The 15,000-nt window shown below is 37.3% G+C and overlaps 1 protein-coding gene across 1 annotated transcript; it reads right to left on the bottom strand.

The window, feature by feature from the left end:
* Positions 1-320: 320 nt before the first annotated feature.
* On the bottom strand, positions 321-9,926 carry LOC146464052 (trace amine-associated receptor 5-like). The gene is made up of 5 exons (XM_085083738.1): positions 9,799-9,926; positions 7,144-7,186; positions 3,042-3,107; positions 1,940-2,002; positions 321-1,666 (listed from the first exon to the last, which is right to left on the bottom strand). The coding sequence occupies exon 5, from the start codon at positions 1,660-1,662 to the stop codon at positions 748-750; it is 915 nt and encodes a 304-aa protein (XP_084939864.1). The 5' UTR covers positions 1,663-1,666; positions 1,940-2,002; positions 3,042-3,107; positions 7,144-7,186; positions 9,799-9,926; the 3' UTR covers positions 321-747.
* Between the last annotated feature and the right edge of the window lie 5,074 nt (positions 9,927-15,000).

The raw sequence follows: 15,000 nt of genomic DNA, 5'->3' as shown, positions 1-15,000 counted from the left end.
TTCACATAGTTAAAATAACGAGATAAAAAAAAGATAGGTCACCATCCTCGTTTAGGAGTAAAGACGCGCGCTAATGACGAAAGAAATTATGCACAATAAGAATGCGCAATGTAAGCCTGGTTATTCCTACAATAGGCTTTTATTAAGAAACAATACTGAAGAGACATCTTAACTTAGGAGGGCTTGGTGAATCTTTCCTTGCATGCGCCTATCACAGGAACGAGCTCTAGATTTCAGTATCCACTCTGCCCTCGTCTATCAAATAGCTCACAAAGACCTTCGCACTGGCATTTTGAAATATTTTTTTCAACTCATTTTGTGTGTGTGTGTGTGTGTGTGTGTGTGTGTGTGTGTGTGTGTGTGTGTGTGTGTGTGTGTAACTGAATTGCAACATCAAATGAGAGAGGGATCTGTCCCGACCGCTGACATAAACAACACAAACTGAAATGCACTAGCACACATCATTGCAAAGCTTAAAATGGATAATTGCTCAAGATTCCAAACTTATATTTGTCAAGATGTCATTTGGTACTGATGGTCCGTTTAAAATACGAACGTGATTACTGATGACGAACCACACTGCCAAATGCAATAGACATGTATTTTTTTTGAAATTCATTTGGCAAGTTCCTTTTCTGGTGCCCTCCTTTTCGCTATTTTTTGTCGCTTTAAGAAATAAACTGTAGTGTAAGACTTCCAGTTTAGCCGATAATACTAAACTTGTATGGTAACAAATACCCTTAGTAATCACAAGCGACCGAGGGGAATAATCTCAACTTGTCTTTGCTGACGTCGAAAAAGTGAAACGAGAGCTCTTTTAAAGTCTGGCATTCTGACTGCATATAAAATAGGATTGACAAGGGAGTTTGCATAAAACAAAACGACGAAAGCGTTAACAAAATGAAAATACACCCGGAAAGGAGGAAGAAAGGAAGGTAAATAGAACCACAGGACAAAACATATCGTATCTGGAAGCCACAGCAGTAAAGATACCACAGTCACAATGAACAATGTTTTGGTTAGTTTTCTCTCTCGACTGGTGGCACCATGGTGCTGAGGATGAGCCCCACAAGAAATTTTGACAGCAATGGACACATAAGAAACACAAATTACAAATAAACAAAAACCATTGAATAAACTCCAAATATTCCTATGCTCCATCGACTTAGAAAGTATATATAAAGCAGTTGGTAACATCCCCGATGTAACCCAAATGATTGTAATAATAAATCCAAACACCCACTTTTTAATAATACGATGCCCGAAAGGACGAAACGTCGCGTGCGCTCTTTCTAACGAGATCGCAGCGAGGTTTGTCAGAGAAGTTGAAAGAAACAAGTACTGTATGTACATGAAAGCAAGAAGAGGAAGTCTTCGGTTATCCCAGAAGTAGCAAATTTCTCTTAACGACACAAAAGTTATGATTTCTGAACATCCTCCAACAAACATATCTGCAGCTGCCAGGTTGATCACCAGGTACATGCTGCGCTTACGAAGACTGCGATTTTTTATGAACACAATAATTGTAAGTATATTAAGTGTTAATATAGCAACAGACTCGGTCACGAGTACTGTAAGCCAGGCAATGCACTCAGATGAAGAGAGCCACGGGAAACTTGTTTCATTTTGTGCTCCGTTTTGCTGATTGGAAGAATTAACCATCTTTCTGAAAAATAATAAGGAAAAAAAAAAAGAAGTAGAAATTGTATTTAAGGGTGAATTGTTCCTTTGCCATTCCTGATCTGTTTAGCAAAAGTGTTATGAAATTTGCCAATGGAAGCCAAATCAATGTTTCTAGGCGAGATAGCATCCACTATCCTTGTACACCTAAATAACCTTTTGCTTCTATGCCAAAAAGAAAAAAAAAGAAAACAACAACCAAAAAAATTAATAAATAAAAAAAAAATACGTTTCAGAACAAGAATTTTTCAGTACATACCTTAACAGGACTCAAATTAACCGCCTCGTCAGTGATTGAAATAATTCTGAAAAAATATTCCCTCTGCAACGAAAAATGCATGTTAACTTCAGTATTTATGCATGTTTTAAGATGACAAGGAAAAAGCTTCATACGTCGATTTCTGGTCTTGTAGTTGATGCATATTTTGTTACCAGAGAACTGATTGTTGTCATGTCTCCAAAGGATATATCAAAAATAAGTTGGATGATAAAGTCGATTACCTTGTGATGATAAAATTACCCCGTGTACCTGGCGGTATTGTCCGAGCGCTCGTTATAATTTTGTTGCGGCGTAAGCCGCGAGAACTAAATAGCCTTCGCCTAGAACTCCCACAAGCCGACTGTTTATGGCGCCGAAAGAGAGCATTACAAGAGACCTAGTCGCGAGGCGGGACAAACGAAAACATATTTTGGGAAAATTTATTCTTTGGACAACATCCCGCCAGCTCCGTGCGCAAATCAATATAATATTCACACATCACATGATTCGTTCATGGTTGCTATAACTGTACCAATTGTCACTGCTAAGAGAATTGTACGTTCGAAACATGTTTCAACGTCACTAGCTACCGACTAAGCAACTTATAACAATAATCTAAGTAACTATAGCTAGCAACGAGTTCATCTATTTGAAAATTTTTTGTTCAAAAATCTGCTACCTTCTGAATAATGAAACCTTCAAAAACGGAAACGTGAGGGTTTGTTCCAGTGAGAACAAACTCGCCCTGGGGCCTAATATAATTGATCCGAAGAAAACAGTTTTCTTGCAAATTTCTCATGTTTATAAATCACATAAATACTGCTAAAATCACGTCAACCATATTTTTTGTTAGTCAGTTGCGGCAAGAGTATCCAATGTCACAGAAAAGTTGACTTAACACAAAACGAGGTTGTTATTAAAAATTCCTCCTTTAAACATTACTTTTCCCTATCTATTTAAAACTCCAGGGCACAACTGTTTCGGAACTGATTCTTTCTTAGATATTTGAGACCCATTGAAAAAATTAAAATGAAAAGTTACAACCACCTGAATCCCTCAATTCGGACACAGCGGAACAAGATATTTCTTTCAGGCCACTTACAGAACAGAAATTGTTCCTTCACCCGATTCCTCAGTGCTGGAAATAATTCTGAATAAAATGTTCCCTCTGCAACGAAAAAAGGCATGTTAAATTCAGTATTTATAGCGGAGCTTAGCGCGCCGGAGGCGCGCGCGCAGAGCCCTATTTATAAGAGATTTTGGAAGACCCATGAAAGCGAAAATTTTGGGTTATGACGTCACCGTCCGACCGTCCGTCGTACCTCCGCCCCTCTATGTAAGTTACACTCAACCTGTGTGGCAACCCGCGTTTTTTCGGCGGGAAGTGGGATGGCTAACTTCAATTACAAAACAAACAAGAATTTTGAAGAACACTGATTTCTTGTATTCGTTAAATATGCTATCAAACTACATATGTCGAGAAAGCAGGCGGCTAATAAGCAAATTTGAACCCCAAAGAGTGACGAACAAACAGGCGAAATGTTAATTGTAAACAAACATGTGGTGAGCTGGGTGAGTAAGCAACTCGCAAGTCGTATAGAAATTAAATTTATTTTTGCAGGCAATTGTCGGTAATTTTCCATATTTAACATACTTCAAATTATACACAAATACTTAAATCGTTGCCATAAGACAAATATTCGTGCATAAATTAATTTTGAACATTCACAGAGCTATTCACAGAGTTATGTTTTGTGCTGGACTGTGTAATTCATTTGCAGGGCACATTTGTAAACACGCAGTAAACATTTAAATATTTCGGACCTTAACCAAACATTATTTTTCCTGTATTCTCCTTTTGTTAACGTTTAGTTATAGACTTGAATTATTTCTGTAGGAGAAATATTCACAGAGTTATGTTGTGTTTTGAACATTTTCTGTTGGACTTCTCTAATTCATCCGCCATTCGCAGCGCATAAGTTTTGTAAACACGCTTTAATTTTAAGCGCTCACTGAAATAATTGGGACCCCAACCAAACATTATTTTTCTTGTATTCTCCGGTTGTTAACGTTTACCAAGACTAGAATTATTTCTGTAAGATAAATATTCACAGAATTATGAATTGTTTTGAACATTTTGTGTTGGACTTCACTAATTCATTCGCTACCGGTATTCTCAGCCCATAGGTTTTGTAAACACGCTCTAATTTTAAGCGCTCACTAAAGTACTTCGGACCACAACCAAACATTATTTTCCCTGTATCCTCCGTTTGCTAACGTTTACTTAGAGACTAGAATTATTTCTGTAAGAGAAATATTCACAGAGTTATTAATTGTTTTGAACATTTTGTGCTGGACTTGTGTAATTCACTCGCAATTCACAGCGCAAAAGTTTTGTAGACACGCTCTAATTTTGAGCGCTCACTAAAATATTTCGGACCACAACCAAACACTATTTTTTCCGGTATTCTCCGTTTGTTAACGTTTACTTAGAGACTATAACTTTTACTGTAGGAGAAATATTCACAGAGTTATGAATTGTTTTGAACATTTTGTGTTCGGCTTCTCTAATTCATTCGCCATTCGCAGCGCCTAAGTTTAAATTTGTAAACACACGCTCTAATTTTAAATTAAAGCGCTCACTGAAATATTTCGGGCCACAACCAAACATTATTTTTTCCTGTATTCTCCTTTTGGTAACGTTTACTTAGAGACTTGAATTATCTCTGTAAGAGAAATATTCACAGAGTTATGAATTGTTTTGAAAAATTTTTGTTGGGCTTCTCTATTTATTCATTTCCCATTCGCAGCGCATAAGTTTTGTAAACACGCTCTAATTTTAAATTAAAGCTCTCACTGAAATATTTCAGTAAGAAATATTTCTGTGAGAGAGATATTCACAGAGTTATGAATTGTTTTGAACATTATGTGCTGGACTTGTGTAATTCGTTCGCAATTCACAGCGCATAAGTTTTGTAAACACGCTTTAATTTTAAGCGCTCACTGAAATATTTCAGGCCACAACCAAACATTATTTTTCCTGTATTCTTTTCGTAAATTTTAGTTAGAGACTAGAATTATTTCTTTAGGAGAAATGTTCCTAGGGTCATTAATTGTTTTGAACATTTTGTGCTCGTCATTCGCAGTGCAAATTTGTAAACAGTACGCCCTAATTTTAAAGTAAACGCTCAAATAATTTGAACCATAACCAAACATTATTTTTCCTTTATTTCTTTTCTTGTAACGTTTATTATGAGACTATAAATATTTCTGTGCGAGGAATATTTACAAAGTAATAAATTTTTTAAATGTTTTGCCTCATTAGCATACATTATTAGCATAAAGGATAAAACCAGCTACTGAAAGATAAATGGTCTTCGTAAATTTAAAGAACTTGGGAAACTTAGCATTTCCGGAAAATTTGTTCGTGGTAGCTTAAACAGTATTTTGATAAACGAACGTTTTAAGTATGAAAATGTAAACAAAGACGTCACGAGGATTCTCGTGCAGTTTCTTTATTGCATATTTTTGATTGTATTGCTATTTCCCTTTCTCATTATTTTTTCATGTTATCATGTTTTCGCCGCTGATATTATGTTGTCGTCAAAAGAAAACAGACAATCGGTGGTCGAAGTTTCCCATAAAACGTCCGTTGCAGCTGTTGCAAGGCTGGCATTTAAGGTTTAACTCTAGTTGAAATCCTTTCCTTAATTTAGGAAGATCAGGTCTCCGTAGTCATGTTTGTGGGTTCTAACTGGTGCATGTCCATCACAACCGTACATATTTTGTATCTAAAAGATTATTCCTTCCACTGTTATTGAAAGGTAAGTCGTGTATAATTGCTGTTCGTTTTTGAAGGCGACTTGTGCTAAAGGTTTCCAGGGTCTTCTTTGAAATATCAGCTTCCTTAGCTTTTTGGCGATTAAAATGACCTTATTTTTTTTCACAACAAAACTGTTGCTTTAAATAGTCCATATCTATCTGGAAACGGCTGTTGAAATCAAAATTTAAAATCTGCGCGAACGACGCACTAATTCGGTCAGAAGGCAAAGAACTGATCGCACGACATCAGCCTTAAGACTTAAAATTATGTGAGGTGTCCATCGTGGGAAGGGGGAGGGGGGGGGGGGGGGGCGAAATCGCGGGTACATCAAGGTACCCGAGCACAGCGTACGTTGAGCGAAATAACCATTAACATCCTGTATCTACACGCCATCTTCTGCACTCTGATATTGTAAAGCCTAATTAGCTTCGGCTGGAGACATGTAATAACCAAGGGATGTACCGTCCTACACGGGTTAAATATTATTCCAACTTGGCATTATATCAATATAGCATAAAGAAATATAACTTGGATTATAAAACCAACTATTCAATAAACATTTAGCCTGAGTGGGTTGCAATATTGTCAGCGCGCGCTTGCATATATCTGTATTTTTTTTTTGTGGCGAAGAAGCCTTCAGTGGTGTTCGCAATGACAATTAGCCTTTGCCTAGACTTGATAGATGTCGACTTCTTATGGCGCCGAAAGAGAACTTCCTCAACGACGGAATCGCGAGGCCAGAAAAATAAAAACGGACTTCGGAAAAAATTTTGGCAAACATTCCGCCATCCTCGCGGGCAAAAGCATCAAAACTGATTCCGGTGTAAAAGATCTGAAGTATGAACAAACTTGTCGTGATGAATTATCCTCAAAACGTTTGCAGGTGTCCTGAGTGACAAGCTTTCCTTAAAAGTCCTATGAAAATACAGCGGGCCAGTTTTGAACAAGAAGATTTCACTCAAGGAAAGTAATAAACTTTACAACCTTTTTGCTTGCGTGTATGCCAGGAAGTATAACTTGGTATAATTATATATTAAATAACTTGGAAAGACGAAAAACTGCTACTTGTTTACTCAATCAATCTTCTTGAAATGCAGATTTTTCCTTATCAATTTTTGTCGTATTTTTCACAGCTGTTTTGCCTGTTATAAAGCAAGCAAATCTTGAACTACACAAGAGAATAAAAATAAAAAAAGCCTGTCGCATTCCAACTCGTCATTTCATTAACAAAAGCTAGCTCGTGTGTAGCCAGGTCTTTTACCACCATCGTATCTAAACCGAACCTCGCAGTGTTCGTAACCTCACGAAAAACACAGCTGAATTGGTGTTCTTCATCAAGTTTTTCGGTTCCCCTAGCTTAAATATAGCTTAAATAGCTTACCTGAGTGACAGATGCTGAGCAGTGGTGGTTCTTGTTCAGCTATCTGGCGGAGAACAAGTGCTTTCAAAATCTAACTCGGAAAACAAGCGGAGTAAAGGGCAATTTAGCAGGATACGTGCTTTGAATGATGGGAGTCGATAATAATAGTTGCCTGGCTAGATTTCACTTTCTGCGTTAACCACTTGTCAATAACTTGAACGATAATTAGTGCAATTTAGTGGTAAAGGTAGATTTAAGCACATTTCTTGCGCGGTATGTTTATAGTTTTCATAAAAAAAAACTATCGTCCACTTTGACATGAAAACTAAGGTCTTCAGTTTAACTTTAGACTATTTAAAAGCCTTCGTACAAAACTTTGATATCAGTTTTCAGTGATCAGACCAACAACAAATTCTTACTAGTCTGACGGACTATGATCCCCGGTAATAACCAATCAGAGACCAGTACTCAGATGCTGGTACGCTGTTAGGGGTCTAGAAAAAGGATTTTGGCGCTAATTTACAGACGGTTATTACCGCCGCAGTTATTAGAGTCCGTCGACGACGCAGGCTAATTCTCACTAACATGTTAAAGATACTTGAGGTATATCACCAACCGTATCCTCTATTGTGTTTGTAAAGATATACATTGTATCGCCATGCACTGATAAAACAACTTCACACCTTATGTAAAGTCATATCCTCTCGTACGATAACCACTTAAATATAGTGGATCGTTGTTTAAATGTTTTCCCTCATCAGCATACATTACAATAATTACTGACAAAATTAGCTAAATGGTCTTCATAAATTGAAAAAGCTTGGCAATATTAACATTTTCGGAAAATTTGTGCGTTGAAAGTTTAACAGTACTTAGATAAACGAACGTTATAAGCATCAAATTTGCAAAGAATGTATGACAACTCTTGCCACCAAGCCAAACGTTCTTTGTAAATTTTAGTATTATGAAAGCAAATTTCTCAGAAAATATTCAGCATGTCACACCAATGACTACCAAGAGTGACATGCTCTTTTAGTTTAGAGTGTCCATTTGTTCGGAGCTGGTTGTTTGATATATCCTAATGAGGCGAAATGTAAACAATGAGGCCAGCAAAGATTCTCTTAATTATGAATATATGAAACATATTTTGAACGCGGATGAAAGATCAAATAGAAAAAAGATCCTCGCAGTTAGTACGCAACTTAAGCAGTTGCGAAAAGAAAGCCTAAAAGAACCCTTTCTTTTCGCAACTGATTAAGTTGCGTACTAACTGCGATGATCTTTCTTCTATCGCAGTTCAAATGTTTCATATATTTACATTCATTAAGGCTATGTCTGTACTATGCTGGATTGCGTTTTATGCGAACAGAACAACCACAGTAGAACCATTGCCGCCGCCATCTAATTCCTCTAGAATCCAATAGTCGCTCTTCGTTGTTCACTGCCGTTTCGGTCCGATTCTCTGTTCACACAACTAAAGAAAGTGTTACGAAAACCTATCTGATATGTGACGATTCACCAAAGCAACGCAGCATCACTCCGGCACAAAAATCGATACGAAAGCGACGTTTTGTGTGGGTGATCGGTGACCCTATCTGACATGTTTTTGGTGACGACACAAGAGCTATCCGGTATAGTGTAGACATAGCCTTACCCTGTGTAGCTGGCCGTATTGCCCGCAGGCGCTGGTATATTTTTTTTGCGACAGAGAAGCATTAAGCGATGTTAGCCACGAAAATTAGCCTTCGCCTAGACTTGTTATAAGTCGACTGCATTACTAGCGACGGAATCGTGAGGCCAGAAAACCAAAACGGACTTCAGGACATTCTACGGCAAACTTCCCGTCAGCTCCGCGAGCTAATCAACCTGATTCCGGTGTAAAAGATCTGAAGTATGAACAAGGGCACCCAACGGATCGTTTCGTGTTCGGTAAATTATCTGTTCGGAAGACCCTTAATCCCCTACAATTTTCTAAACTTAAGGCCTAGTGTTTTCGGATTGATAAAAATGTCGTTTCGAGTACCGAAAAAGGGTCAGCTAAGATTTTCGGAAAGGAAATAAGACCTAAGGTTTTCGGGAAATGGACAAAGATGCCCTAGTAATTTCGATTCAAGTTGGCCGGACTCAAGAATGACCTGCGCGGCCTAAAAAGAACCTACAGAGCTTTAAAGGCACCCAGATAGCCTAAAATAGCGTTTTAAAGGATCTGAGAGAAAACTACCGCTGGGTGCCCCTCGTATGAACAAACTTGCTGTGATGAATTATCCTCATCAAGTTAGCAGGTGTCCTGAGTGACAAAATTTTGTTGCACTTTTGTACTCCAAAATATATATAACCTTATATAACAACTTGGAAAGACGCAAAACCGCTACTTGTTTAATCCAGCAATCTTCTCGAGGTGCAAATTTTTATTTAAATGTTTTTAGTTTCCACAGAGTTTTTGCCAATTATTGAGCAGCCAAATTTTGAACTACACAAGATAATAAAAAAAGCCTGTCGCATTCTTACTTGTTATTGAGAAAAACTAGCAAGCTCATGTGCAAGCAGGTCTAATTCTGGTACCACCGTTGTGGCTAAATCGCACCTTTCAGTGTTCGTAACATCTTAAAAAAGACAAATAGCAAACTTGGAGTTCTTCATCGAGTTTTCTGAGTTCCCTTAGCTTAAATAGCTTACCTGAGTGAAGGATGCTGAACAGTGGTAATTCTTGTGCGGATATCAGACGGAGAGAAGCGCTTTCAAGATGTAACTCGAAAAAAGAAAAATTGAGTAAAGGGTAATTTAGCAGGATACGTGCTGTGAATAATGTAAGCCGGTAACAATAGTTTCCTGTTTTAAATACTTACCTGTCTGCGAAAACAGATGCTTGTCACTCAATTGCACGAAGCCTGGTTGACATCAGTAAATAAAGAAAAAAAAACTGATCTTTTCTTTATGTCATTATGCCCATGTCATTATGTCATTATGTCGTTACGTTGCTAGTGTGAACCAGGCTTTACACACTGGTATAGAGAACATACGTGGGCGTCTTAGGACCTAGGACAGCTATTGTGCACGGGCAACAGACTATGAACTTTGTGAAATTTTATAGCGGATATTTCAGCAAATGCTTCGCCTCATTTGCAACATTGTAATTACAAAACTAGCTAATGGCAGATATGTGGTCTTCATAAATTAAAAGTGCTTGGCAAAAAGAGCATTTTCGGAAAATTTGTGCGTGGCAGGTTAGACAGTATTTTAATAAACGAACGTCATGATTATCAAAAATTGGTACCAAGCCATGCATTCTTTGCAAATTGGTATTATCTAGTCAAATGTCTCAGTGTCGTCAATATTTAAACCGAATACCAAGATTGACATGTTGTTTTAGTTTAGAGTGCCTATTTGTTCGGAGCTGGTTGTTTGATATATGCAAATGAGGCAAAATGTAAACAATGACGTCAGCAAAGATATCTCTTACAGTTTCTTCAATGCATAGTTTTTATTTCATTGTTATTTCATGTTATATTATTATTATTATTATTATTATTATTATTATTATTATTATTATTATAATTTTATCACGGTTTGTCCATATGCTATAAAATGAATACTCGCTGATGTTATCCTGTCAATTCATGGTTGAAGTTTCCTATAAAACTTCCGTTGCAGCTGTTCCAAGGCTGGCTTTTCTTAATTTGGTTTTCTTGATTTTAATTTGGTTTTCTTAATTTGGTGGAATAAAGCCTCAATAGTCATATTTTGAAATTGTTGCTTTGAGTTCATGTCCACCACAACCGTATAATTGTTCTCAAATTTGTTATTTTTCTCATTTGTTATTGAAGTCGAGAACAATTGCTGTTCATCATTTGTCTGATCATTTGTCTGTCAGTAGCAAGTTTTGCCCTTATTCAAATGTATGCTAATGAGGCGAAACATTTGAGCAAACATCTTCAAAATCAGAGTGGTTATCGTACGAGAGAGCACTTGATTTAAGATATGCGGTTCTTTTTTCAGTGCATGATGATATAACAAGAGAATACGGTTGGTGATGTACCTCAAGTATCTTTTAAATGTTAGTACAATACTGTTGTTGATCTGACTTTTCAGATCACTGATAAATGATATTAACGTTTCGTGAGAGGGATTCAGTCTAATTTAAGACTTACGTTTTTATGTCAATAGGAATGATAGTTTTTTTTATGAAAGCAATAAATATACCACTCAGGAAATGAACTTAATTTTACTTTACTGTCAAATTGTACAAACTATCGTGCAAGTTATAATGGCAAGTTGGAAAAATATTGAACCATCGTAGGACTGTACACCCCTTGGTAATTCCATCTCTCCAGCCGAGGCCTAACATCAGAGTGCAGAGGATGGCGTGTAGATACAGGATTTTAATGTTTATTTCGCTCAAGGTACGCTGTGCTCGGGTACCTTGATGTACCCGCGATTCCCCCATGGCCACCTCACAGAATCTCGAGTCTTAAGGCTGATGTCGTGCGATCAGTTCTTTGCCTACTAACCGAATTTGTGCGCCGTTTGCGCATATTTCAAATTTTGATTTGAACAGCCGGTTCCAGAAAGATTAGCTTTGACTATTCAAAGCAACAGTGTTTTTGTGACCAGAAATATATAATTTTAGTCACAAATTTTAAAAGCTAAGGAAGCTGACATTTCAACGAAGACCCAAAAGTGGAAACCTTCAGCACACATTGCCGCAGAAACGAGCAGCAATTGTTCTCGACTTCAATAACAAATGAAAAGGAATAATCGTTGAGAAAATTTATACGGTTGTGATGGACATGAACTTAAAATAACAACCTCAAAAAATGACTATTGAGACCAAATTAAGAAAAGGCGTTGAACTGAGACAAAACTTTTAAGTTTAAAAATTTAAAAAGCCAGCCTTGGATATATTTCTCACAAAAACACTGCTGCTTTGAATAGTCCATGCTAACCTATCTGGAACCGGCTGTTCAAATCAAAATCTGAAATATGCGCAAACGACGAACAAATTCGGTTAGTAGGCAAAGAACTGATCGCTCGATATCAGCCTTAAGACTAGAGATTCTGTGAGGTGGGCATGGGGGAATCGCGGGTACATCAAGGATTTTCCTTTAGTTCTAGAGGAATCGGCGTGCGTAGGTTTTTCGTAGTTTGGGACCAAAATGGAGTTTGGGAGTTTCACATGGACAAGATTTGGCCTTTGTGAACGAATGGCTCACTCAAAACGACTTCAAAATAGTTTTTGAAGTTCTCATGAATGAAGAGGTTGGTTGATGTGCAATCCTACGAGCCCGAAACTAATTATTTGTGCGAGCCGAAGACATTTTTTGTCGAGACCCTGATATTTCCGCCAAAACCTCCAAATGTGGACATAAATCCCTGTTACGAGTTCGTTTTCTGAGTGGCGAATAGTTCGAAGTCTAAACAGAACGCAGGGTTGTCGGAACAACAACAAGGTTTATTCCAAATGAGCATAGTAAATTCCACACGAAACTTCACAACAAGCACACGCTAGGCTTGTAAATTACAGTTCGACCTCTGTCACACTTGATTAAACACGGCCTCTGCCAAATATACACGCGACCTCTGTCACAATTCAATAAACACGGCCTCTACCAAACTTTACACGTGACCTTTGTCACACTACAATAAACACGTACTCTCTTCTCATAAACAACAACTTCTCTAAAACCTAAACCGATTTGCTTATATACTAGTGAGCGTAAGATTCTAGAACTTTCCGGCGCAACTAAATAAAGTAACATTACAATATAAATCTATTTACAGGATCATACGTAAACGGCTTCAGAAACTGCTGAGTCATTATGATGCAAAACTAATTAAATATGCAAGAATATTCTAGACTAAATTAGCATACGGTCACGCAACAATTTTTCGTAACAATCCCTCTTAGAGTCTAGATTACATGCGATCGAGAACCATACGTCGCCATAGTTACACTCTTTATTGACGTGAGCAAAACTGTATATTCTCTGCAAAATGAATCGTTGATTCGAAGCCGATCCGATGAAACTTCAAACCAAAGCGTCTATAACTTTATGAACCTTTAGTCATGTTACGAATAGAAATCACTATGAAAGTGATGTATTATTCAGTCAGTGACACAGGCTTACTCGGAGAAAGGTTCTCTGAATAGGAGTCGAGCCTATCACCTTCCGATTACTAGTTCGGACGATCTACCAATACACTCAACTTGTCATTTACAACAGGAGTAGTGCAGAGTAAATGCCAATTAATCCTACCTAGACCGGGAAGGGGGGGAATTCTGACAGGGACGACTTTGAAGCTGAATAACTTTTTTTAATATTTGAACAAACGTCCTGAGACTTCAGGACGTTTTCAGAATTTTATCTGGGAAGAAATGATGAGGTCGGCTGGTGTTGGCTCACGTTATGTTACCATAGCAACGAATTTGTGTCAGATTTTTTACCTTTCTTGCCGTAACCTGTTTGTGCCTTATATTAGTGTTCCTAAATATTCCCATCCAACCCTTACATTTTGGCCGTGACCACTAGCAAGATGATCATACGCTCACAGCTTGACCTTGGGTTGCTGTGGTCTTAATCGGTTATTGAGTTACAAGCATATCCAGGGGGGGGGGGGGGGGGGAGGGTGATACTTTACCCCGCCAACAAAGCTGAGCATTTGTAGAACGTTAAATCAAGTGGAGGTGAAAAAGCCAGGTCAAGCTCGAAACAAATCGTTCGGTGAAATAGTGAAGCCTCGCCAAAAGTTAAGATCGGAGCTGCGTGGAACTGTGTCAAAATATGCACCATAAGGTTAACTAGCAATTAGTTTAAGTTTTATTTCTTGAAGCTCCTTTGTACATAGCCTAGCCTTTTAAAATAGACATGAATGAAAGATACATCGATCAAAACTGATCAAATAAGTATCGAAACATTAGTTCAATCTTAACTAACGATTCTAAAGCTAACACATATACAAATAATTGCATTGATTATGTATCGAACCTAAAAAAAAGTACACTAGTATTAATAACCATATACCATCAAATAGCTATATTGTGACTTCAGTGCTTATTCACTAGAAATCAGATAACGATTATAATATCATCCTCTCTTGAATATCATCCAATATGTATTGAAATTTCACGTCTTACAGTTAAAATCAGGGAAAAATGTTAAATACTCTTTACAATAATAATAACCAATTGTGACAAAATGAGCAGGAACGTTTTGATGTCTACATAATATCAGTCTCAAGTTCAGCTAAAGCAAAATGATTTTAGATCAGTTTTCAACTGATTGTCGTTCAACCAAACGCTAAAGTACTTGCTTCAGCTAATCATAACAGAAGTAGACAGGGACCAGGGAAATAACGGTGTGGACAAGTCGCGATTGGTTTTGGTTTTTCTTCTCATTGGTTGAGAAAGAATGAAACGAGTTTTACTAAGGAATCACAAGCCAAAGTAAAGCAAAATGAAAACAAAAGTAAAATTGATTTCAACAATCTATTAAAAACACCTAACTTAATATATGTGAATACATGTATAATCACAGAGTGTACTAAAGAAGTCTTAAATGCTATAAATAAGTTAGCTAAATGAATTACTGTATACTCATCGAGCTGAGGTAAAAGTTACTTTAAAAATTCAAGATGACTTAAAGAGCAGTTTTCAAATGAGTGTCGAAAGCTTTGGTTTCGTTCAATGAAGGCAGAGCACAAATTGGTTTCTCAATTATTTTGTTGTCAAATGTATGAACAATAGCGTTGATTTCGATCGAAAAATAAAATACATATGCGCTTTATTCGGCTGGGATCTTTGAGCGCAGGTAAAAATCATGCAGAAAGTGCGGTTATTTAATCTAACAAACGTTTTCATAATACAAAAGGTTATTATTTAAA

This window comes from Pavona decussata, unplaced genomic scaffold, assembly GCF_977016875.1.
Source record: "Pavona decussata unplaced genomic scaffold, jaPavDecu1.1 SCAFFOLD_169, whole genome shotgun sequence".
NCBI classification, from domain to species: domain Eukaryota; kingdom Metazoa; phylum Cnidaria; class Anthozoa; order Scleractinia; family Agariciidae; genus Pavona; species Pavona decussata.
This window is presented reverse-complemented; position numbering and strand designations above follow the sequence as displayed.